Source organism: Thunnus albacares, chromosome 22 (genome assembly GCF_914725855.1).
Source record: "Thunnus albacares chromosome 22, fThuAlb1.1, whole genome shotgun sequence".
NCBI classification, from domain to species: domain Eukaryota; kingdom Metazoa; phylum Chordata; class Actinopteri; order Scombriformes; family Scombridae; genus Thunnus; species Thunnus albacares.
Window position 1 is genome coordinate 21,755,382 of NC_058127.1, and position 26,158 is coordinate 21,781,539.

General features: G+C 37.1%; 1 protein-coding gene across 4 annotated transcripts; it reads left to right on the forward strand.

Moving 5' to 3' along the window:
- The first annotated feature begins 4,390 nt into the window (after window positions 1-4,390).
- On the forward strand, window positions 4,391-23,932 carry LOC122973535. Of its 4 annotated transcripts, XM_044341119.1 has the most exons (11): window positions 4,392-4,681; window positions 5,430-5,584; window positions 6,050-6,092; window positions 13,559-13,639; window positions 13,899-13,998; window positions 16,291-16,478; window positions 16,874-17,007; window positions 21,089-21,212; window positions 21,438-21,531; window positions 21,615-21,690; window positions 22,713-23,932. In XM_044341119.1, exons 1-11 carry the CDS (start codon window positions 4,618-4,620, stop codon window positions 22,806-22,808), a joined length of 1,155 nt encoding a protein of 384 aa, XP_044197054.1. In that variant the 5' UTR covers window positions 4,392-4,617; the 3' UTR covers window positions 22,809-23,932. The 4 variants fall into 4 exon arrangements, with proteins under 4 accessions (XP_044197055.1, XP_044197054.1, XP_044197056.1 ...); XM_044341120.1 differs by lacking the exon at window positions 13,559-13,639 and having other exon boundaries at window positions 4,391-4,681; window positions 6,050-6,173; XM_044341121.1 differs by lacking the exon at window positions 13,559-13,639 and having other exon boundaries at window positions 5,430-5,579; window positions 6,048-6,173.
- Window positions 23,933-26,158: the final 2,226 nt, after the last annotated feature.

Sequence of the window (26,158 nt, forward strand, 5' to 3'; positions counted from 1 at the left end):
GCTAATTACCAACAAATACAACTTCATAATCAAGAGTCAAGTTATGAATGCCCATTTAAAAATGTCACTCCTTGCCTTCTAATTGAGGCCTGATAATAATGTCTTCACACCACTCAACAAGTTAAATGTCACTTTTTATATTTTGAGACAATATGTTAAGAAATAAATTATTACATGTATTACTTTTACCCCTTAAATTACGCTCTGCTGTCTTTAAAAAGGCGTCCAACCACTCCATCACAGTGTTTTCTGGCCAACCAGTAGTTCCACTCGATGAATCTGAGGTTCATGTTAAGAGTTGTGGGTGTTCAGTTCCCCCTGAAGCATTAGATGTTCTCCTTATAAGAACGCCAGGCTCTCTCAATGTGTTGTGTATGAGACCCTGTCTGTGGATGCACAAAGTGTTGCCTATGGTTGACTTGATAATGGATGTTACCATTTTGCAACAGTCTTTGATACATTCTCCAACAATCTGTGATAAAAACAAAACTAATAAGAACAAACTGCTGAAAACTAAAGTGAGGCTTAACTAAATTGGACATGAAATTAAAAAAAATTGTATAGAAAAAACACTGATTCAAAAGAGAAAACTATAATAGCCTGTGTGTGTGTTTAAATATATGCTTGCTTTATGTCTACAGGTTCACTCAATTGTCTGGGTTTAGTGAATTCACTAGGTTCGGGAAGGAGACTGGTGGTAGCAGACTCTACAAAGAGAGAAGACAAAAAAAAAAGAACTCGCAAAACACACATAACCGCTGACCCAGGAAAAATAATAGAAAATATATTTATAAAGGCATTCTGTCCTGTTTCATTTTCCTGTTCGATTCTTTTTATACATTCAAACAATCTTTTTTTAAAAAAAACAAAATTTCTTTGTTTGATGCAAATCTTCAACTCAGTTACACCACAGAAATAAAATTAAACACAAATGAATGTACAACCAAAATTGCAGTAAATTAGAAATTAGGAAGTGTTCAACTCTCAGTGCTTCATACACAAATTAAATGTATCCTCTGTTGGACCAAAATGCACTTATTATCAGTTATCAGTTCTCGATAGTCTGTTTTCCCTTTGAACTTTCCCTTAAGTTCCCTTAAGGTTATCAGTCATATTTGGTCTTGAGTTCCTTCGCTTCAAATGTTCCTTAATGTTGTTTGTCAACCTTGATCAGTTGCAGTCAGTTTTTAGTCTGTCCTGGGCCCAAGATGAAAAAAAATCATCTGAGATCTCTTGTTATCACACAGTCTGAATTTCTTTGTTTCATTGTCCATCACATTGGAATTACTAATTGCTGATGTGATTCACTGAGAGAGGCTTGTTTGTCTCAGCCAGCAGCTGAGTTTACAGGAATCTGCCAAAAAATGATCAGAGATCTCAGGAAAAATAAAAATAAAATAGAATTCTCCTTAGTTAGGTTCACTTTGATTTGGTTTCTACTGCCCCTTTGGAACAGTGCAACATCCACATATCAGCATCCCGCCAAGATGAGGGCATCCACGAACAGCGATGACAATCTGGATGGCAGACGAAACAGCTCACTCAAAGATAGCATCGTCCCTCAAGAAACAAACAAACAAACAAAACAAACAAACAAACAAAAAAATCAGCCTGCACACAAGTGTGCAAAGCAGTTATCACAGCCTGAATTCCCTTGTTTCATTGTCCATCACATTAAAATTACAAGAATTAAATCTGCACCCACACAGAATTAAACAACCCTCACAATGACTTTTTTTTTTTTTTTTTTTTGCTTTTTACTGTTTGTTGTTGTGCTGTTGTATGTTTTTTGTCGGGGACTACAGATGCAAATTAGCTTCAAGCTAACTCTGGTGCAGTGCATCTTTAATGTTTCAAACTGCACACTGTCCCATTCAATAAATAAATAAATCAAAATAGTAAAATAAACGGTAACATTTTCTATGACGCCCATGTCTATAATGCATTATAAATATACTTATAATATGTTATAATCTGCTTATATCACTGTATAATTATAGTTATAAGCACTCATAAATATTCATAATACTTTATAACAATAATCATAACACATTATAAGGCATTTTATAATGAATTATAAGGTCAAATATCCTGGCTCTGTTGCCCCAGTACATCTCTGAGCTCCTCTGCCCCCTTTCCAACCCCAGATCTCTCAGACCAGCTGCTCCTGGCTGTCCCTCGATGGAGGCTGAGGGGTAAGGGCAATCGTGCTTTTGTAATAGCCGACCCTAAACTTTGGAACAGTTTACCATTCTCAATTAAGTGTCCCCCCCCTATAAACATTTTTAAGGGTTTTTGAGTGTCCTTATATCTGTCTGTTTCACTATTACTTATTTATTTGTGTATGCCTAGCATATTATGTTATTTTATTTTATTTTTGTTATTTTATTGTACAGCACTTTGGTCAACTCTGGAAGGTTTAAATGTGCTTTATAAATAAACTTGATTTGATTTGATTTATTGGTACTTTTTAAAGTTTTGGTGTAATTTATTCTCACACTGCAGCCTCTCCTCTGCTCTCTGTGTTAGAGCTGAGCTTCTCCATACACACACACACACACACACACACACACACACACACACACACACACAGAAGTCAGTGAACAGCAGAGCACAGGTGAAGTGAAGATAACACGAGCGTTTGTTACTCTAACTGCAATAAAATCTTAGAGAGTAAAAAGCCAATACTTTATCAATACACCTGTTTGAAAAGCATAACATGTAGAAAAGTGATGCTGTATTTCAATCTGCTCTGACCACAGTCTTTCATCCACCGCCACTATGTTTTACACAACCACAGCACGCTAGCTCAGCAAATAGTGAATTGTTACGAATAAGCTAAAACAAAAGCTGAAAATTTGGCAGATTCCTGTGAACTCAGCTGCTGGCCGAGAAAAACAAGCCTCTCCTAGTGAATCACATCAGCAATTAGTAATTCCAATGTGATGGACAATGAAACAAAGAAATTCAGACTGTGTGATAATAAGAGATCTCAGATGATTTTTTTTTATCTTGGGCCCAAGACAGACTAAAAACTGACCACAACTGATGTCATAAAGAAACTCAAGGTTGACAAACAACATTAAAAGAACATTTGAAGCGAAGGAACTCAAGACCAAATATGACTGAGTTGAAGATTTGCATCAAACAAAGAAATTTTGTTTTTTCTAAAAAGATTCTTTGAATGTATAAAAAGAATCGAACAGGAAAATGAAACAAGACAGAATGCCTTTATAAATATATTTTCTATTATTTTTCCTGAGTCAGCGGTTGTGTGTGTTTTGTGTGAGTTGGAGGTCTTCTCTCTTTGTAGAGTCTGCTACCACCAATCTCCCTACCGAACCCAGTGAATTTACTGAACCTAGACAACTGAAGTGGACATGTAATCTGACTGAACTGTAAGATCTTGGGTCTATGATAATTTAGAGAGGCCTAGATTTAGATACAGTAGATACTATACCCAGAATCAGCAGCATAGATTCCCCACCTCAAGGGGAAGGTTACACACAAGTTACATTTACTTGACGTCTGTGATTTGGTGATCATTAGACATAAAGCAAGCATATATTCAAACACAAACACACACACACACACACACACACACACACACACACACACACACACACACACACACACACACACAGAGGTTATTATAGTTTTCTCTTTTCAATCTTATTGTTATTTCTAGAGAAGTTAGAAGCTAGTTGGAAAATACTCACTGATGAGAACCTTCATTCCAGGAAATTACCATGAAATTTGCGGACTCCAGAAATGAAGTATTATGGTGTAACCTTACGTCTGCTATCTCATTGGCCCACACACCCAAATCCACAATGCTACATCACCATTAGTCATACCCTCTTCCTTCCTTAAACTTAAGGGAAGCTTTTTTGTCTTAAGTTGCTTTGTTGGATTCACCAGCACCATTTTCTGGGTGATGGTTGACACATTATACTGCTTTAATAGAGAATTTAAAAAGATAAAGTGAAAGTCTTTGTTTGTGATTGCGTGCCACTAGTTTCAAATGAGTGGTTCATTGTTTTAAAGATACTGGTTTCATAGGAAATGATGGACTTGGTATTATCAGTCCTGGATTTTGTTGTTAGAGGTCGTGTCGCAGCTTGGATCACTGACATATGAGTTTGATTTCCTATGAGCCTGCTGCTAAAATGGACGTTACAGACACTGCACAAACAATATAAAGCGTCAGTTAACCGCAGTTTGGCGCTGCTTTTGTAGCACAGGCTACTATTGTATATGCAGTAGTAATAACCTTATACTGTGCTCACCGTTTTAGATATAGCAGTCCTAATGGGCATAATGTAAATTGCCTTAGACAGTGAGTATGTTTGTGACATGCGTGTCTTGCGCGTGCCTGCGCGTGCGTGTCCGCATCAAATAAAAAAGAGGAATATCTCCGCCCAGTCTCCAACTCTTTTGCATGATCTCCTCTATAAAGCTGGAATCGAAAGTCGAGTTGAGACACAAACATACTGAGTTTCTTCCTTTTTTATAAACCGTGGCAGCAGCAACCTACACAGCAGACTGTCGTCGTCAGGAACGGGAATTATCAAAGGAAAACATTTTATCTTCCATGGTAAAATCATCAGGATCAGGATGTTTCAATGTTTGAATTTGTTCGTCTTAGTTTCCCTCTCTGTGGCCGTTGAATCCCTAACAGGTAAGAAAATATACATAGCTGTGTTTCATTTTTCCACCTTGTTGTCACTGAGCTGCTTCCATAATGAATTTTTCAGTTTTACCACAGACTATATCCGATTTAACGGTGTTTTCCAGTAATGACGTCACATCTAGTAGTCGTCACCGTTGAGCCAGACACCAACTAACGTAGTAAACTTAAAAGAGATGATAGAAATGTGTTTTGTGACATTAAAGAACACGAGTAGGATGTCTGAATAGGCTTTAACGTGTATCATATGAAATATTATACCTATCAAAATATGTACAGTATAGCCTATGGTTCAGTTTAAGGTGGACTTGCTATTACTACGTCAGGATATACTAAATTCACGTGACACACTTCTCATACCTGATCCGGAGATATAAGGAACTTAGTATAATGATTTGTAGCCAGTGGTTATTGTTCACAACATATGCATGATCTGTGACTTCAGGTATGAATGTAGCTGTTTATATTTTCTCTCCTAGTGACTGGCTCCAAACTTGGTTTGCCAGCAGTGTTTTTATAGCATGCGATAAGATTATTTGGAAGTTCAGACATGTCTGAACAGGAGCCGCCCCTCCAGATGTGCAAATGATCCAAAAGAAGCACTTTTTAGTGACTGTACATGAGCAGGCTGAATGAAAAGAATACACAAACAGTGTTCACAGATCAAACTGCTAATTTAAAGGCGCACTGAAGTCCTATGTTACCAGATTTCTGTCTTTTCTCTTTCTCTCTACTTAAGGTGACATCTCAAAACCATACAATTTGTCAGTACTGTGGATTAATGATTTTGAACAACAGCTGTCCTGGGCACCACCACAGAATTTGCCAAACTGCACACTGAATTATGCAGTGACTGCCTCCCCAAAGGATGAAACTGAGAGACAAACAAGCATGGTACGTATGCATATAAATGCGATTCTGTTAAACAGCAATGTATGCTGTAGCCTATATTATACGTCTGATGAATGCCCCTTTAATCTGAATTGGGGAACTTGAGTAAAGTACAAGTACCTCAGAAGTGTACTTAGAGTTGTACTTATTTCAATTTGTACATTTAAAGCCCCTGCGTATTAAATTTCAATACACAATTCAAGTAATAAACCACCTGCATGAACTACCTTACCATTAAGACTGGCTTGACCTCTATGAGCAATGACAAATATGTGTGAATCCAGCTTCTTTTCATACATATGATTTTACATCTGATCATTTTATTACTACCAACAACTCATCTAAACAGACCAAAACCAACATTCAACATTGCATATGGTTGTCTCTATGTTAATACTACTGATTATGCTTTGGTTGTTCACTCAGTTTTTTTTGTTTTGTTTGTTTTTCTGTATTTGATGATTTCAGGTGAAAGACAACCAAAAGCGATATCACCTTGTGATGAATGGAGGATTTCTGCATTTTTCTGTTCAGGCTGACTGTGGTGATGGTAGAAAAAGTGAGTGGGCTGACCACAACATCACTTACCAAGGTAGCTCATTTTGCTTGCTATTGCCCTTAAGAAAATCTGATATCAAATTTTGGAAGCTCTTGAGTAAACAAAAAGTGTCATTCTTTTAATAAATGTGGGCTAAGGTTTGTTTTTTTTTAACCATAAATGGACTGGATTAATATCTATCTGTTTATCCATTAAGATGTGTGTGTGTGTGTGTGTTTCTGTTCCCAGAGCTGGTGAGGAATGTGGACTGCATCCGCTCCTCCAGTAAAACTAACTGCTACTGGCAACTAGCCAGTCATGCTCCAGATTTCAGTTTTTTCTATCAGTATGTATTTTCTTTATTTGTTTTTTTCTTTTTTTTTTTTAATACAACCAAATGACAAAGGGAAGCAGTAATCCAACGTGGTCTCAGAGTAATTAATTACACAACAGGTAGTTCCGACCAAGCAATCTGATTGGTCAACTAGATATTTAGAACGTGGTCAAATCAGCATGACGAGTTACACGCACACACACACACACACACACACACACACACACACACTTCTCCAGTCTTTATCGTTACCTGGCGCTCCCATACAGACTTAACCATTTTCTCCAGTTGAGAGTATATTTCAGCTGGCATCCTTCATCAGCTGTGCCGGTGAGTCAGTGACATGTTGATCCTAGCTTAAAAATGTCTGTGAAGTTTGCAGATGTAGTAGCTAAATCTGTCCATGGAAAAAAAAAAAAATTCAGTGGATATCTTAGTTACAACAAGACTGAGCTAGCACAGCAGTATTGTGTTTATATGTGTGGTATTTATTCTGTTTAGGAAATCCCACGATCTCTAGAAAGTATTAGCTCAAGTTGGCTGGCTGACTCACTCCACAGGGACTGCTGTTCCACTACTAAGGGTCTGCCGACGTGCTCGAGTAGTATATAAGGTTTGGCCACTGACATGACTGATTGTTTCCCAAGTATTAGTCATACCCCATCTTGGTTTCATCACATAAGTGCCAGACTAAACCCAAGTGGAAGTGATCAGATAGGGTTCAATTAAGGCCAAATACCTCATGTTTAATGGCCCAGCTTTTTAGGGCGGGTGATACTTTCACTTTAAGCTGTGCTTGTATGGAACGCAGGCAGTGCAATAGATTTTTTCTTACAGGGGTGAGTTAGGGCTTGTGTTGGTGGGGCTATGGAGTTTGTTGTATTTACATGAATAAGCAAGCATAGCAAGCAGGTAATGATAATATTATTTATTTTATATTTATATACTATCAAGTACAGAATATTAATATTCAGCACTTTGAGGATAGATAGAGTCAAGTGCAGACAGAAGACAGGCATTTGCTTAATTACTGTGGTAAACTCAGAAAACGGAACGAGAAAGTGTTGCCAGAGTAACAGAGAAACAGCTCAGAGAGAAAAAAAGCTAAAAAAAACAAAACAAAAAAAAACCTAAATATATGTCATGTGACATAAGCAAAGTGAACTCAAGCAGGTGATTCCAGTGCAGAAAAAGTCACTATGGTAACTGGAGGCATTTGCTGGACCAGATTAACTAGATAATAAGAGAAATCAATCAATCAATCAATGAAGCAAATCAGAGAGGAGTTTATATGTCAGACATCTTGGTGGGGCTACGGTGGAGTGATTGTAATTCTTGGAGGGGCAAACAAATTCCTTCTTTTTGTTACCATCCTTCCATCGCAGCTCAACAGGGAAACACTGTCCGAGGAAACACAAAGAGGGAATTTTGTTACCAAAAAGACTGTAACTTTTAATCCACTTGATTTGACTAACTCAGACTGCTCAGAAGCTTCTTATTGACTTCAGAGAAACTTTTAAAACCGTTTGTGCACAGAAGGAGGACTGTGGATTTTGCACCCATCACTTATATTGTAAGTGCATTATGAAGGGATCTTCTAATGGTCAGTATAAACAGGAGGAATGATTACTGAGAGCAAAACCTGTCCAATGTTCATATGGGCACCATTATTGATTTAAGACAATTTTAAGACTTGAAAAATTGTGAACTTATCCTTTAAACCTCCAACTATTCTGTCCAACTGTCCAACTATTTTACTTAAATGAACAGTGTTTTATCCGTATTTAGGTTCTTTTAATGATAATTGGCATATGAATTCTATGTCCGTTTTTGATGTTGCCTGTTTTTGCCTGTTGTAAATTTAGGCTCCTGTAAATCTTTGTTCATATTATTATTTCACCAGTTTATCAACTTAGTCCTTTGATGACTTCAAGAATATTGTGCAGCGTGAAAGTCAATCACCTTTTTCTTTATCTTTCCAAGGTTAGTAGATGAGTCTGGAGGGGATGAAGACACACCATTACAAGAGTGCCCATCGTACACTTACACAGATGGAAACAGGACTGGTTGTGATCTGCATATGAAGCCTATACATGCCATCATGATGGTGTTTAATGGAACACTGAACAACAAGCTTGTCAGGAACACCTTCAGGATCAGTGATGTAAACTGGTAGTATGCAACAAGTAGACTGACCAGTGCTTATTTAGTAGCAAGTGTCCTATGTAGGAAACATTCTGTTGAAATACGTCCCACTTCCCCATTCAGGCTACGAGTTATAAGAGAAGTTGCTCTCTGTCCTTTCTTGGACAGAGAGCAACTTTTGCAGTCGTCTAATATGGAGATGTGTGTGTGTTTGTTTATGTATTTGTGTAATGTGGGGTGTGACACAATCCAAAACTTAAAAATTTGGACAACATACAAAGCAGCCATTTTAGGAGAGCAAAACTTTTTGTTATTTTATTGTACAGCACTTTGGTCAACTCTGGAAGGTTTAAATGTGCTTTATAAATAAACTTGATTTGATTTGATTTATTGGTACTTTTTAAACTTTTGGTGTAATTTATTCTCACACTACAGCCTCACACACAGACACACACACACACACACACACACACACACACACAGAAGTCAGTGAACAGCAGAGCACAGGTGAAGTGAAGATAACACGAGCGTTTGTTACTGTAACTCCAATAAAATCTTAGAGAGTAAAAAGCCAATACTTTATCAATACACCTGTTTGAAAAGCATAACATGTAGAAAAGTGATGCTGTATTTCAATCTGCTCTGACCACAGTCTTTCATCCACCGCCACTATGTTTTACACAACCACAGCACGCTAGCTCAGCAAATAGTGAATTGTTACGAATAAGCTAAAACAAAAGCTGAAAATTTGGCAGATTCCTGTGAACTCAGCTGCTGGCCGAGAAAAACAAGCCTCTCCTAGTGAATCACATCAGCAATTAGTAATTCCAATGTGATGGACAATGAAACAAAGAAATTCAGACTGTGTGATAATAAGAGATCTCAGATGATTTTTTTTTATCTTGGGCCCAAGACAGACTAAAAACTGACCACAACTGATGTCATAAAGAAACTCAAGGTTGACAAACAACATTAGAAGAACATTTGAAGCGAAGGAACTCAAGACCAAATATGACTGAGTTGAAGATTTGCATCAAACAAAGAAATTTTGTTTTTTCTAAAAAGATTCTTTGAATGTATAAAAAGAATCGAACAGGAAAATGAAACAAGACAGAATGCCTTTATAAATATATTTTCTATTATTTTTCCTGAGTCAGCGGTTGTGTGTGTTTTGTGTGAGTTGGAGGTCTTCTCTCTTTGTAGAGTCTGCTACCACCAATCTCCCTACCGAACCCAATGAATTTACTGAACCTAGACAACTGAAGTGGACATGTAATCTGACTGAACTGTAAGATCTTGGGTCTATGATAATTTAGAGAGGCCTAGATTTAGATACAGTAGATACTATACCCAGAATCAGCAGCATAGATTCCCCACCTCAAGGGGAAGGTTACACACAAGTTACATTTACTTGACGTCTGTGATTTGGTGATCATTAGACATAAAGCAAGCATATATTCAAACACACACACACACACACACACACACACACACACACACACACACACAGGTTATTATAGTTTTCTCTTTTCAATCTTATTGTTATTTCTATACTATTTTTTAATTTAATGTCCAGTTTAGTTTAGCTTCAGTTTAGTTTTCAGTATTTTGTTTTTAATAGTTTATTTTTTTTTTTATCACAGATTGTTGGAGAGCGAATGAAAGACTGTCGCAAGATGGTAACATCCGTTATCAGGTCAACCATAGGCGACACTTAATGCATCCACAGATAGGCTCTAATACACAACACATTGAGAAGAACAATAAAAAAATGAAATTTGTTACAAAGTTGTACTGATCTGCTGACATTATACAGAAATTAGTGAGAATGTAAATAGTTCCTACTTTACTTTTTATCCGGCAGAAGTTGGGCTGAAACTACTTGGAAATTAAGCTGTAACAACTCACTTCCATATGGTGGTCTGCTTGGCAGAAGTTAGAAGCTAGTTGGAAAATACTCACTGATGAGAACCTTCATTCCAGGAAATTACCATGAAAAAATGAAGTATTATGGTGTAACCTTACGTCTGCTATCTCATTGGCCCACACACCCAAATCCACAATGCTACATCACCATTAGTCATACCCTCTTCCTTCCTTAAACTTAAGGGAAGCTTTTTTGTCTTAAATTGCTTTGTTGGATTCACCAGCACTATTTTCTGGGTGATGGTTGACACATTATACTGCTTTAATTTAAAGAGAATTTAAAAAGATAAAGTGAAAGTCTTTGTTTGTGATTGCGTGCCACTAGTTTCAAATGAGTGGTTCATTGTTTTAAAGATACTGGTTTCATAGGAAATGATGGACTTGGTATTATCAGTCCTGGATTTTGTTGTTAGAGGTCGTGTCGCAGCTTGGATCACTGACATATGAGTTTGATTTCCTATGAGCCTGCTGCTAAAATGGACGTTACAGACACTGTACAAACAATATAAAGCGTCAGTTAACCGCAGTTTGGCGCTGCTTTTGTAGCACAGGCTACTATTGTATATGCAGTAGTAATAACCTTATACTGTGCTCACCGTTTTAGATATAGCAGTCCTAATGGGCATAATGTAAATTGCCTTAGACAGTGAGTATGCTTGTGACATGCGTGTCTTGCGCGTGCCTGTGCGCGCGTGTCCGCATCAAATAAAAAAGAGGAATATCTCCGCCCAGTCTCCAACTCTTTTGCATGATCTCCTCTATAAAGCTGGAATCGAAAGTCGAGTTGAGAAACAGACATACTGAGTTTCTTCCTTTTTTATAAACCGTGGCAGCAGCAGGCTACACAGCAGACTGTCGTCGTCAGGAACGGGAATTATCAAAGGAAAACATTTTATCTTCCATGGTAAAATCATCTGAAGGGATACAACTCAAAGGATCATCAGGATGTTTCAATGTTTGAATTTGTTCGTCTTAGTTTCCCTCTCTGTGGCCGTTGAATCCCTAACAGGTAAGAAAATATACATAATTGTGTTTCATTTTTCCACCTTGTTGTCACTGAGCTGCTTCCATAATGAATTTTTCAGTTTTACCACAGACTATATCCGATTTAACGGTGTTTTCCAGTAATGACGTCACACCTAGTAGTCGTCACCGTTGAGCCAGACACCAACTAACGTAGTAAACTTAAAAGAGATGATAGAAATGTGTTTTGTGACATTAAAGAACACGAGTAGGATGTCTGAACAGGCTTTAACATGTACCATTTGAAATATTATACCTATCAAAATATGTACAGTATAGCCTATGGTTCAGTTTAAGGTGGACTTGCTATTACTACGTCAGGATATACTAAATTCACGTGACACACTTCTAATACCTGATCCGGAGATATAAGGAACTTAGTATAATGATTTGTAGCCAGTGGTTATTGTTCACAACATATGCATGATCTGTGACTTCAGGTATGAATGTAGCTGTTTATATTTTCTCTCCTAGTGACTGGCTCCAAACTTGGTTTGCCAGCAGTGTTTTTATAGCATGCGATAAGATTATTTGGAAGTTCAGACATGTCGCTGAACAGGAGCCGCTCCTCCACATGTACAAATGATCCAAAAGAAGCACTTTTTAGTGACTGTACATGAGCAGGCATGAGAAGTCCTATGTTACCAGATTTCTGTCTTTTCTCTTTCTCTCTACTTAAGGTGACATCTCAAAACCATACAATTTTTCAGTACTGTGGATTGATGATTTTGAACAACAGCTGTCCTGGGCACCACCACAGAATTTGACAAACTGCACACTGGATTATAAAGTCATTGCCTCCCCAAAGGATAACATTGTCCATGGCGAAGACGTGGTAGTATGTATATAAATGCGATTCTGTTAAACAACAATGTATGCTGTATATTATACGTCTGATGAATGCCCTTTTAATCTGAATTGGGGAACACGGTGGGACCTCCAAATATCCCACCACTATGTTATTAGTGTTATTTCAGCTATTTCCATGAAACACAACTGCTTTTCAGGCAAAACTTACGTCATGTCTGACCTCTGCATAGACAACCGTCATGATTAAAGGATGACGATGGCTTGATTATAGTATATGTTTTATTATATGTTTATATTATTATTATTAAAGCGTCTGCGTGGAGGGAAATTTCTGACTTTGGCAACTTGAGTATGAAAGAAGACACTGTGCTGGACGGCAGGTACATCACTAATTTCCCTACTAACAAAAGTTAGCCATCAGAGTCATTTGCAAGACGCTGTAAGTGGTGGAAGAATACTCAGATCGTTATATAATTAAGCAAATTAAGTAGTTTTTACAGTTACCAATTGTGCAGAATGGCTACTTTCATATTGTTATATTATTGTTTATATTATAATATTGTTTTCCTATTATCAATGCCTTAATGTGTAAGCCTAATTTAAATGTTGCAGCTGGTCAAGACTGAGCAAATTTTGAATACTTTATATACTGTTTGGTAGTTTAATGTGTAACGTTGTATACTGTTTCAGAGGCTGATCATATGTTTTATATGCAAAATCTTATTTTGCAAGGTGTCTAGAAACTATAGTTGTGCAATGTTTACCTCTGAATTGGAGTAGAAGTAAAAACATCAAATAGTAATACTTGAGTAAAGTACAAGTACCTCAGAAGTGTACTTAGAATTGTACTTATTTCAATTTGTATATTTAAAGCCCCTGTGTATTAAATTTCAATACACAATTCAAGTAATAAACCACCTGCATGAACTACCTTACCATTAAGACTGGCTTGACCTCTATGAGCAATGACAAATATGTGTGAGTCCAGCTTCTTTTCATACATATGATTTTACATCTGATCATTTTATTACTACCAACAACTCATCTAAACAGACCAAAACCAACATTCAACATTGCATATGGTTGTCTCTATGTTAATACTACTGATTATGCTTTGGTTGTTCACTCAGGTTTTTTTTTTTTTTCTGTATTTGATGATTTCAGGTGAAAGACAACCAAAGGCAATTTGTGATGAATGGAGGATTTCTGCATTTTTCTGTTCAAGCTTGCTGTGGTGATGGTAGAAGAAGTGAGCGGGCTGACCACAACATCACTTACCAAGGTAGCTCATTTTGCTTGCTATTGCCCTTAAGAAAATCTGATATCAAATTTTGGAAGCTCTTGAGTAAACAAAAAGTGTCATTCTTTTAATAAATGTGGGCTAAGGTTTTTTTTTTTTTTTTTAACCATATATGGACTGGATTAATACCTATCTGTTTATCCATTAAGATGTGTGTGTGTGTTTGTGTGTGTGTGTGTGTGTGTGTGTGTGTGTGTCTGTGTGTCTGTGTGTCTGTGTGTCTGTGTGTTTCTGTTCCCAGAGCTGGTGAGGAATGTGAACTGCAGCATCCGCTCCTCCAGTAAAACAAACTGCTCCTGGCAACTAGCCAGTCATGCTCCAGATTTCAGTTTTTTCTATCAGTATGTATTTTCTTTATTTGTTTGTTTGTTTTTTTCTTCTTTTTTTTTTAATACAACCAAATGACAAAGGGAAGCAGTAATCCAACATGGTCTCAGAGTAATTAATTACACAACAGGTAGTTCCGACCAAGCAATCTGATTGGTCAACTAGATATTTAGAACGTGGTCAAATCAGCATGATGAGTTACACACACACGCACGCACACACACACACACACACACACATACACACACACACTTCTCCAGTCTTTATTGTTACCTGGCGCCCCCATACACAACAAGACCATTTTCTCCAGTTGAGAGTATATTTCAGTGGATATCTTAGTTACAACAAGACTGAGCTAGCACAGCAGTATTGTGTTTATATATGTGGTATTTATTCTGTTTAGGAAATCCCACGATCTCTAGAAACCATTAGCTCAAGTTGGCTGGCTGACTCACTCCACAGGGACTGCTGTTCCACTACTAAGGGTCTGCCGATGTGCTCGAGTAGTATATAGGGTTTGGCCACTGACATGACTGATTGTTTCCCAAGTATTAGTCATACCCCATGTATTTCCATGGAAACGGGGATAACACTAGGAAACAGTTTTCTTTTCATTTCTAGAGCGAATTGTCCCACAATATGAGTATATTTTGTTTATATTTTTTATTTTGTTGGTCGCTGTTGTATAATTGCAATATTACACTCTACGGTGTACTTTGCTGTCATTGTTGCCACTTCAGTGATGCATTTCCGTTAAGCACAGCCTCCATTGTTTTGCTATTGTTTAATTAAATTAAGCTCATTGTTACACAGTATATGTGAGAAAGATGTATTGCAGTATTTCTTGATAAACGATGACTCATCTTGGTTTCATCACATAAGTGCCAGACTAAACCCAAGTGGAAGTAATGAGATAGGGTTCAATGAAGGCCAAATACCTCATGTTTAATGGCCCAGCTTTTTAGGGCGGGTGACACTTTCACTTTAAGCTGTGCTTGTATGGAACGCAGGCAGTGCAATAGATTTTTTCTTACAGGGGTGAGTTAGGGCTTGTGTTGGTGGGGCTATGGAGTTTGTTGTATTTACATGAATAAGCAAGCATAACTGTGAGCTTGTATCATGTCATTATTTAAACGTACAACACATTAACAATAACAATTGCAGTTTTTATCTTTAAGGTAAAAAGTAATGATAATATTATTTATTTTATATTTATATACTATCAAGTACAGAATGTTCATATTCAGCACTTTGAGGATAGATAGAGTCAAGTGCAGACAGAAGACAGGCATTTGCTTAATTACTGTGGTAAACTCAGAAAATGGAATGAGAAAGTGTAGCCAGAGTAACAGAGAAACAGCTCAGAGAGAAACAAGGCTAACCCCCCCCCCCCCCCCCCCCTCCCCCAAAAAAAAAAACTAAATATATGTCATGTGACATAAGCAAAGTGAACTCAAGCAGGTGATTCCAGTGCAGAGAAAGTCACTATGGTAACTGGAGGCATTTGCTGGACCAGATTAACTAGATAATAAGAGAAATCAATCAATCAATCAATGAAGCAAATCAGAGAGGAGTTTATATGTCAGACATCTTGGTGGGGCTACGGTGGAGTGATTGTAATTCTTGGAGGGGCAAACAAACTCCTTCTTTTTGTTACCATCCTTCCATCGCAGCTCAACAGGGAAACACTGTCCGAGGAAACACAAAGAGGGAATTTTGTTACCAAAAAGACTGTAACTTTTAATCCACTTGATTTGACTAACTCAGACTGCTCAGAAGCTTCTTATTGACTTCAGAGAAACTTTTAAAACCGTTTGTGCACAGAAGGAGGACTGTGGATTTTGCACCCATCACTTATATTGTAAGTGCATTATGAAGGGATCTTCTAATGGTCAGTATAAACAGGAGGAATGATTACTGAGAGCAAAACCTGTCCAATGTTCATATGGGCACCATTATTGATTTAAGACAATTTTAAGACTTGAAAAATTGTGAACTTATCCTTTAAACCTCAAACTAAGCTAAGCTATGGACAGAGCAGAGTGATTACGTGCATTTATAAAAATGTCCAACTATTTTACTTAAATGAACAGTGTTTTATCCGTATTTAGGTTCTTTTAATGATAATTGGCATATGAATTCTATGTCCGTTTTTGATGTTGCCTGTTTTTACCTGTTGTAAATTTAGGCTCCTGTAAATCTTTGTTCATATTATTATTTCACCAGTTTATCAACTTAGTCCTTTGATGACTTCAGGAATATTGTGCAGCGTGAAAGTCAATCACCTTTTTCTTTATCTTTCCAAGGTTAAGAGATGAGTCTGGAGGGAATGAAGACACACAATTACAAGAGTGCCCATCGTACACTTACACAGATGGAAACAGGACTGGTTGTGATCTGCAGATGAAGCCTATACATGCCATCATGATGGTGTTTAATGGAACACTGAACAACAAGCTTGTCAGGAACACCTTCAGGATCGGTGATGTAACAGGTAGTATGCAACAAGTAGACTGACCAGTGCTTATTTAGTAGCAAGTGTCCTATGTAGGAAACATTCTGTTGAAATACGTCCCACTTCCCCATTCAGGCTAAGAGTTATAAAAGAAGTTGCTCTCTGTCCTTTCTTGGACAGAGAGCAACTTAACTTTTGCAGTCGTCTAATATGGAGATGTGTGTGTGTTTGTTTATGTATTTGTGTAATGTGGGGTGTGACACAATCCAAAACTTAAAAATTTGGACAACATACAAAGCAGCCATTTTAGGAGAGCAAAACTTAAGTGTGTGTGAGGGGTTTTCAAGAGATCTCTTGGTTGCTTTACAGTATTTCATGATTGTATATGATTGGTTTATAGTTACTATAAGTATGTCATTTTTTTCTCTCTACAGTAAGACCTCCTCCCCTGAACTGGACAGTTGTTGAAGTTGGGGATGCATTCAATATTAGCTGGATTCCTCCTGATGTCATCAAACTGGATGATTGGTCGTTCATAATAAATTACACTGAATGTGATGAAAACAAGGTAAGACACAACTGTAAAATATTTGGATGTTCGATGTCTGATGATTTAAGCTGTCTTGTTTAGTCCATCTTTAAAATAATATAGGAATTCTCAAATAAGAGGCATAATAACTTGAATCTTAAAAGCAATTGAATACCCAACTGTAAAATTTTACCACTACTGAATACTTAATGTTGAAATTTAAACACCACTGAATGTCTAGCATTGAAGCATTTCACTTTGAAGACCAACTGTCTGAATTTATGTGGTTTTAATTCACCTCTTTGAAATTTCCAGAAGGTCATTTTAAAGGTGACCTGTGAAAATTTCTTGTTTCCGAAAAAAAGCTACGAAAATCAGAATCAGATTCAATACTAGCAACTGACACCTACAGATACATATATGATTGCTCTTTTTCCACAAATTCTTTTGTGGCTAGTTCACGCAGTTTTCGGCTGGTTAAGGTACGTGGGCATGACACCAAGTTGATAGCTGATGGTGGGATGGAGGTTTTGGACAAAGAGAGATTTAAAATAAAAATCTTCCTCCATCCCTGGTTCATTTTGGGAGCTAAAGAATGCTAGCGACTAGCTCAGTCCTCAGCTTCCTCTAGCTTCTGTCTCATTTGTAGTATGTGCTTTTGATCTACTTCTCTAAGCTTATCATGAATGCTGACTTTAGCTTTCCAGTCTTTTGGAGGAGGGCCTCAGACCTATCAGGTCAGCCTGTGGTTACGGCTAATTCATGATTGTTTTGTGAGAGTGATCATACTAGCTGTTTGCATTTTTCTGTCAACTCTAATTTCTCTACATCTTCTGTAAGCTCACTGGCCCTTTCACCTGGCATGTTAAGTTGAGCTTCCAGCTCCATGATACACACTTCTGCTCTGGCTAAAGACTGTTTAGTCTGTTCAAGCTGCTAAGGGCTCTGTTCTCATCCTGTAATCACACAGCTTCAGGAGGGTCAGCATCCTGGCTTTGAGTTGTATAGCCAAGGGCCAATTCTTCATTCATGCTTTACCACATTTATCTTAAATCCACAAAGGAATTTCCTCACTTTGAGGTAGCACACTTGGCTGGGCTCGCCATTTCTGATTTTGTACAATTAGTTTTAAAAGTAGTTTAGTTGCTGAGTTTGGTTTCTTGTATCAAAATCAGAAAATTGTACAGGTGTGTTAATTTCGGAGAACACACTAATAGGTGTGTGATTCTCAATTTATTCTGTGAACTGCTGTGTACAATCGGTATGTCATTTTCTTAATATAAAATTTTAATCTTTATTGTATTAGTTTTAGAACTAGGATGAGTTCAATGTAAGCAGCAGTCTGGGTTGCTTGTTGTTTAATGAAGTTAAGTCAAGTATTTCACCAATGTGACAGTTGCCAAAGAAGCTGATTCTGAAACTACAATCTCAGCCGTACCGTCCTGTGACACCCTGTTTCACAATCCACAGCTGCAGCAATGCGATTTGAGAAATACAGGTATCCAGAGACAGTGACACTGAGTCAGAAAAAAATAAAATTGGCAAGCCTTATAGTGGACTTGAGAAGTTAGGAGGAGGAGTGTTTTGGCTCCACCCACTGATATACACTCACTGCTTGCTTACTAGTAGGAGTTATGGATATATAAAGAGAACTGGATACAGGAAGAGTGCCGGGCTTTGAAGCAAATTTGACATAGTGGCCAAACTGTATAATTACAACGTCACGTGATGCACACCGGCCCAAAAAGACTTTTTCCCATAGACTTACATTTTGAAAGAGACGTCTGTAAATCGATGGATACATTTTGTTGAGCGTAACAACCCCCACAAAATGACTCGTCTCACCATCAGAATGTGATCCATTTTGAAAGTCTAGAAAGTCTAGAAGAGCCACACGATTGAATTGTTTTATCCCCATTCAAGTGTGTGTATAGATACACAGAGATAAAAGTTAAAGCAACCATTATGTGACTAGATTAAACTTTCAGATACATGTTTTTAAATATAAATAAGAGAAAACATTCTTCATACATTATATCTTTACATTACTATTACTTCAGTAATGTCATTCTTTCAATATGCCTACTTATCTAACTTAACTATTAAAATATGATTGTCTATAAGGTTAAAAGTTAAACACTAAGGTGATTTTAAATTACCATTGCATAGTGACCATACAACATTCATGAACTCTGTCATAACATTTAAAAATTCAATATGGCGTTCTAACTTTATCAGTGGAGGGCAGTATTGTCAGATGTAATAAAATGTAATAAAATCAAAATTTAATATCTCTTCAATAGACCGTCATATGGCTATCAAAGTTATACCATTCTTTATGCATTTTTATAACAAACAACATTACATGATTTCCATAATGATTAGACATTTAATTCACATGAAATTCAGATTTGGCTCAGATTTGCAGAGAGACTCAATCAATGTCCTTCAGGAATGTGAGTTAGAGTTTATGAATCTGGTTTGGGGAGATAAAGAGACCAAATAGGGAGTTTTCTGTCCATGTTTGCATGGAGTTGTCCAGTTCAAATAACCCCAAAGGTCATTTATGCTTTTAGTTCATGCCGAAATAGCCTCTCAGGAGGTCTGGTCAATCTCCGTTTTGTCAGTGTTTAACTTTGGTCAGTGTCATGCTCCTGAATCAAAGAAAGATTGTTTTATCCCATGGAATTAAAGAAAAGAGGATTTGGTATCCTCCACATTCCGCATTTTCTCACCAGAATGCAGATCTACGTATCCTTGGAGTCTAACAAACATGCTGAATGCGTTTCCTTCCTCATAAAACATTTGCAAAGCTGACTTTTAAAATATTTAAAATTCTACATTGTTTACATTCACCCATGCTAGCTTGCAGTCTTCTTTTTTGCCTTTGTTTTTTGCCACTCTTCTTGGTGAGTCACCACCACCAGCTGTTTTTTAGTCGAATCAGGCAAAACCATCATCATGAATGTGTACGTCCTTGTTCTATGTGCAAACAAACAAACAAATCACTCATGAAAACATTGCTCCATTGTGCTACTGGTGGTCAAAAACCCCAGAGGGTACCTCTAAAGTTATGCAGTTTAGAACTATTGATTTTAAAGTCAAACTGAAATTAAAGTTGTTTTTTAAAATTTTGCTACAGCTGTTTTCATGATGGCACCCACTATCTTTGCATTAATATGTCAGAATCTAAGGGTAGATGGACGACTTGTGTCCTTAAAACCAATTAAATTGTTTCATCAATTTCACTATTCTATCACAGGCAGACTGTGACAGCTACACAACACAAGAGCCACTGACTCTGAACAACAACCCACATTAAGTTTCCTGCTAAAGTCTCCTTCTTATGTAACTTACTGACATGAACTCTGCTGCTTAGCTTGTTGAACGAGCCACCAAACAAACATTCACTGTTGAAAAGTGCACAGCTAATGTCAGAAAAACTGAATTTAAGTTAATCAAATTCAGTTACTCAAATTATGATCTAAAAATTCAAGCTAAGTAAAGAAAGGGTTGTTCATATTGAATTGGATCAGATTCAAACACCAAAATTCAAGATATAAAATTCCACCTCTAACATTGGGGTCCCAACAGGTCACGTTCTGTCAGTCAAGTAGTCAAAGTGTCTAATCTGCCTAAAACAAGAGAAGGAAGTATCCTGGGCAGACCGGGTGCTCAAATTTGAAATTTTCATCTTGAGTTTATAGATTAAAATTTGAGTGAGTTGAATATAATGTTTTTGAATATTGAAAATTTACATTTTCTATTTGAATTTCTGACTGCTAAAAAAAAAGAAAAGCTTATATCAGGTTTTGATACCTTGAAATTACCTGGAAAATTCAAAGAGGGGAAAACCACATACATCAAAGCAGTCCAAAATTCAGATAGAGGGTTTTGAAAGTAAAATATTACAATGCTATAAATTCAGTGGTGTTTCATCATCAACACTATGTATACAGTAGTAGTTAAATTTCACAATAACGTGTTCCATTGCTTCTAAGACACATATTATTACAGCTATAACTGCCTCTACACGGTTCAGTCATATTCATCATAGTGCTGAAACAATTAGTTAATTCATTGATTAGTTGCTGTTACATGTGCTCTTATTTTCTCCAAGAGTGTAACAATAAAAGGCCAAACATCACATCAGCTGCCCCGGGTCGCACACTGTCAGTACCACATGGCCATTAAAGCAGTGTATGAGAAATATGGGACGGAATGGAGCGACAAAAAGTATTTTGGTATGGTCATGGTCTTGCTGTCTGTTTTCTAATCTTGTTTAGGAGTTTTATTGCAAAATAAACTGTCCAGCAGTTTAAAGTCACTATGTAACACAAATGTGAGGATTTGGTTTTAAATTCTTTGTAAATATATTCAAATGTTTTCAAATTCTAACTTGAAACAAGAAAAACTGTAGCTCTATAAAAGTCTCTCTCAGCTGATCATAATGTTGTTTTTGCATGCAGGCGCAGATCCTGATGCAGTGGTGTATGTTGTATTTATCCTTATCCCACTAATGTTTGCTGGCCTGGCGGTGCTGGCTTTTGTTTGTTGCAGGAGGTATGTAAAGTCTTTGTCGTTTTACTTGGCTCCTGATTGAATTTGGTCTTCTTTGCCTCTGATAGTTAACTCCCTCTGTGCAGGAATAAGGAAAGTATCTTCCCCAAAGTACCAGAACCTCGGGACCTCCTCAGCGATATTTCTGATAACAACAATAAGGTGAGTGTTTTATTTTTTCTTTCCCTTAATTCTGGGCTTACTCTCTCATTGACCAGTCCCTTAAATTATTGAAGGAATAGTTTGACATTAGGAAGTATGCTTGCTCACTTTGTTGCAGAGTTAGATGAGAAGATCGATAACACTCTCATGTCTGTACGGTATATATGACGCTGCCCCCAACAGCTGCTTAGTTTTGCTTACAAACCAAAGCTGGAGTGCAGAACTTTTGTCTCCCCTTTCTGGCAGTGAGAGTAATTACAAAAACACTGTCGACATGCACTTATGTCATAGGCTCCAGCGTCGCCTACTCCGTCACTACTGTTGCGACTGTAAAATGGTGGATAAATTGTCTTGAGCGTCATACAACCACCACAAAATGACTCCTTTTGCTATCAGAATTTGATTCATTGAGTCCGATAACATTTGGAAAGTCTAGAAGAGCTGCATAATTAAATTATTTTATCCCCATTCAAGTTAGCAGAAAGCTAAGCAGAAGTTAGCCTGCTCGGCCAGCGGAAGTCTTCATTCATACATTCATTTGGCCAGTGCGAGAATATCAAACCTGACACCAGATTATAATCTCCAGTAAACTGTGAAATACATAGAGATTTATCTGGTTGTGATAGGCTTAATCAGCATTGTGTGAACTCGTTTGGCAAGGGCTTCAATGTAACAGATCATCATTTATATGTGTAGGTCTGCGCTGCAGGTTTAAGTATCATACATACATCAAACTATTCCTTTAACAATACAGCAATAAAGGTAGATGCCTTTAGTATAAAGATACAGCACGATAAAATTCAGCCCTAAAATGTATCCTCATCTGTTCTCAAACAAAATATGTTCCCATAATTACAGCAATTGTAGTAAATTATAGAATCTTTTTTTTAATGGCACACTATTAGTCTGTATCTATCTGTCTCACAAACTGATCTGTGTTAAAATATTGAAATCTATTGAAATCTGTACTGAAACTGTCTCAACATTTTTTCTTCTTTTGTTCCACTCTGTCTTCTTCTCAGATCACTGTCCGCAACCTGTACGTCCCAGCAAAGGAAGAAGAGGATTGTAAAATCACTCTGGTGATAGATCCCCAACTCAGCAAATCACACTCTTGACACATCTCTGCAGTGGCGACAACCTGAATCATCAACAACTCAAAGTCTCCCATAATTCTTGTAGAATTTGCTCAACAAGAATTATGGAGACTTTATTTTTTAACTGCTGAATGTAGGAGATTCTTAGAAGGATATTTTTTTTTACAAAAGGGCCACTCTGCTTCTCAAAACTAGAAATAGATATTGTACCCCATTTTTTTTAATGACTTTGCATATTCAGTAGTCATGTGCGTCAGGGGAAGTGTGAACTCAAACTTCCTCTCAACAAGACAGTGGCGGCTACTCCTTATATGCTCAAAAACTGATGATGAGATGTACTCACTGTTATTCACACGGTTATGTCGGAGTATGTTACACTGAATTACATGGAACTTGTCATACGCCACCAATCTGAATTCAGTGTAGTCAGTTACATTATATTTACCTCTGTTTAGATCTGCACAATAATTCTACCATTACCAGTTCTACAAAAAAACGTCTGTCATTTACATGAACGGACAGCTCATTGTAATAATTTTGTTAACAAAATTTAAGCATTCATTTTGTTTTTTTCAGAGATTGGTTAAGGGTAAAGCTTTTCCCGACCAACAAATAAATCCTCATTCTCTATCCTTTATTGCGTACAGTTACAGCCATTAATGACCACATTTTTAAAATCAGAGCAATAAGCATTTTTTAAAAACTAAATAAGCCTTACTACTGCGCTGCTGTGCTTCAGGCACAAACAGCAGAGACATGGGCGGTCATGGGGAGTTCGGTAATAATGAATCGAGAGACAACTGTGTGATACACTAATGTGTCTCCAGCAGTGCTGAACATGTACTGAAATCTAAACCTGCCCCAGCATTAAACCCCAGCATCTCAAATGTGAGAATTTGCAGTTTTTCTATTTTCTATCACTGTGAATGTATCTTTGGATGTTGTACTGATGTTCTGAAGATCTTGGGCTCTGGAAACTTTTGTAAGAGAAATAAGCATCTCTGTTGCACTAAATAAGCCCAAATAATTAATCAAAAAAATAAATCACATTTTAACTGATGATAATAATCATCAGTTGCATCTCTTGTCCCTGGAATATCAACATTTGTCAACTATAGTCTTAATGACTTAAACTGTGAAACTGATGAATTGTTGTTTTTTTTGATAGATAATAGAATAAATAGAATAACCTGTGTGCAACTGCCACCCAGTTACAGCCTGCTAGTTCACTGTATACAAAAAGCAAAGGTTCTGATTATATACAGTAAGATTTAATGAATGTGTCTCGTCAGATGGCCAAGTATTCAATCAACAAAGGGAAGATGCTTATACATCCTACAGACAGTTGAGGATGATAGATACATAAGAATCACCTGCATAACCATAACCTTTGGTCGGCATACTAATGTCATGCCTGACAGCAAAACTGCACTGTGCCACTTGCTTTTGCTGCTCACACCAATCCTATTGCACTTGTAATCCTGCTTCACTGCTATCTGGTTCATGGCCAGTCACCTTCTGTGGCTCATTTTAGTGGCCACCTCTTTTATGAAGAACACAATACATGCAAAGACATGGCCTGAGAGGACTGCATGTCCATATGGTCCAAAGAGAATTCACTGCACCATTGTTGCCTGATTGCTAAATTACTGGCCGGACAAAGGTCAGGGAAACACCTGGCACTGTTGTACAATGGAACAATTGAGATTTATATAAACAGTTCTCGGACGGAGAACTGCCTTACAGGATCTCACTGACTGAGGTAGACCTCAGTGATTACAACCACATTTTTAATAAGTTATAGATTCAAGACATCAAAAGCCAAAAAGGTTCGAAACCACTGGTTTCATCTTTGACAATGTGTTGTATTTTAAAAGCCTGTTATATTATCCATTGTGTCTAATCTTCATCTGAAAAGTGACTAAAGCTGTTAAATAAATGTAGTGGAGTAGAAAGCACAATATTTCCCTCTGAAATGTAGTGAAGTGGAAGTATAAAGTAGCATCAAATGAAAATGCTCAGGTAAAGTACAAGTAGCTCAACTTAGTACTTAGTTACTTTGCTGCTTGCTGTTCAACCAGCATCAACCAGCCTAAAAAATGTTGAATGTTAAACCAGCCTGGCCAGCTTCTGAATATTTAGCTGTTGTGGTTTCAATAGAGGAAGTTAATGTTGCTATAGCTCTGACCATAAAGTGTATTGCGTATTTTATCAAGTCTACCATCAACAGCTCCAGGTCTCACTTAGTCACCTTTGAGGCATTTTCCGCTTTCAGAGCAGCTATGAGATGTTTGTAGAGCTAAAAAACACCTGGAGGGTATCAACATTTGCTCTCAAGAGATCACATGAATGTACAGTGTTTGTGGAAGCCGGGAAATGGAATGAGTAGGCGTCTAAAAATATATTTTTTTTTGTGTACTGAGCTATGACAGTAATTTCATTGACTTGGCATATTGTGTAGTCAAGCTTATCTACTTGGCAAAATAGGGGAGGCATCAACTCGAACTTCCTCTGAACAAGATAGTGGCAGAGCTTCCTTTCTTCTTTATGTATGTTACATCCCTTTCTTTTTTATTTTTTTATGATGAATGAATGTTAAATAAAGGAATCATGTAAAAATGCTCATCTATACTGCTGTATCAATGATGTATCAGTTTTTGTATCAACTGTTTCAATAAATATTTGACAATGTCATTTATGTAGAGAAACAAATGCAGATGTGCCATTTTTAATATTATATTTCAAAACTCTAAACATTACATTTGTTGTGTAATTTTGTTATTTTCCACTGAGTAAATCTGGTATTTCTTATGAAACAGCTAGTTTACTGTAAGTCTGCACACTTACCATCAGCTGGTTTTCTGATTATAACTGCCTATTTTCCACTGACCTCAACATTGAAGTACTACTCTCAATGGTTCATAATTTCTAAAACAATATTGAAAGTGAATGTTGGCAACAGTGCTTACAATGAATCAGAAGGGACAGTTTATTTTTTTAGTTACTTAGATCGATACATCATTCTGATATTAGTCTGTTCTTAAACATTACATATCAGTGTTTTCCTCACCATTGCAGTTAATCTGCATTGAAGAGTTGATTTTTCTAAAAGAATCTGGGGTCGATAAATTCATAACTCCTTTGAGTAACAGCCCATTTGGATTGTAGATGATCTTTTACTCCTCATTTTTTGTAATTCTGTTATCCTCTCTTTTACAGTTATACTTGGCACAAGAGACACTTTGGACCAAATCCTGAACATTGAGACACAGTCATCTTATCAAGATTTATACAGGCAAAATAGCAGACAAAAATATGTTTTATGATCTTTTTAAAAAATCCCCAAGCTACATCATTACAATTACATGGGC

Excerpts from the sequence above, each read along its gene's own strand:
- LOC122973535 (XM_044341120.1), top strand. The coding sequence starts at position 4,618 with ATGTTTCAATGTTTGAATTTGTTCGTCTTAGTTTCCCTCTCTGTGGCC. Across the intron at positions 6,174-13,898 it reads CCACAACATCACTTACCAAG|AGCTGGTGAGGAATGTGAAC; the intron begins GTAGCTCATTTT and ends TTCTGTTCCCAG. Across the intron at positions 21,691-22,712 it reads TTTCTGATAACAACAATAAG|ATCACTGTCCGCAACCTGTA; the intron begins GTGAGTGTTTTA and ends TCTTCTTCTCAG.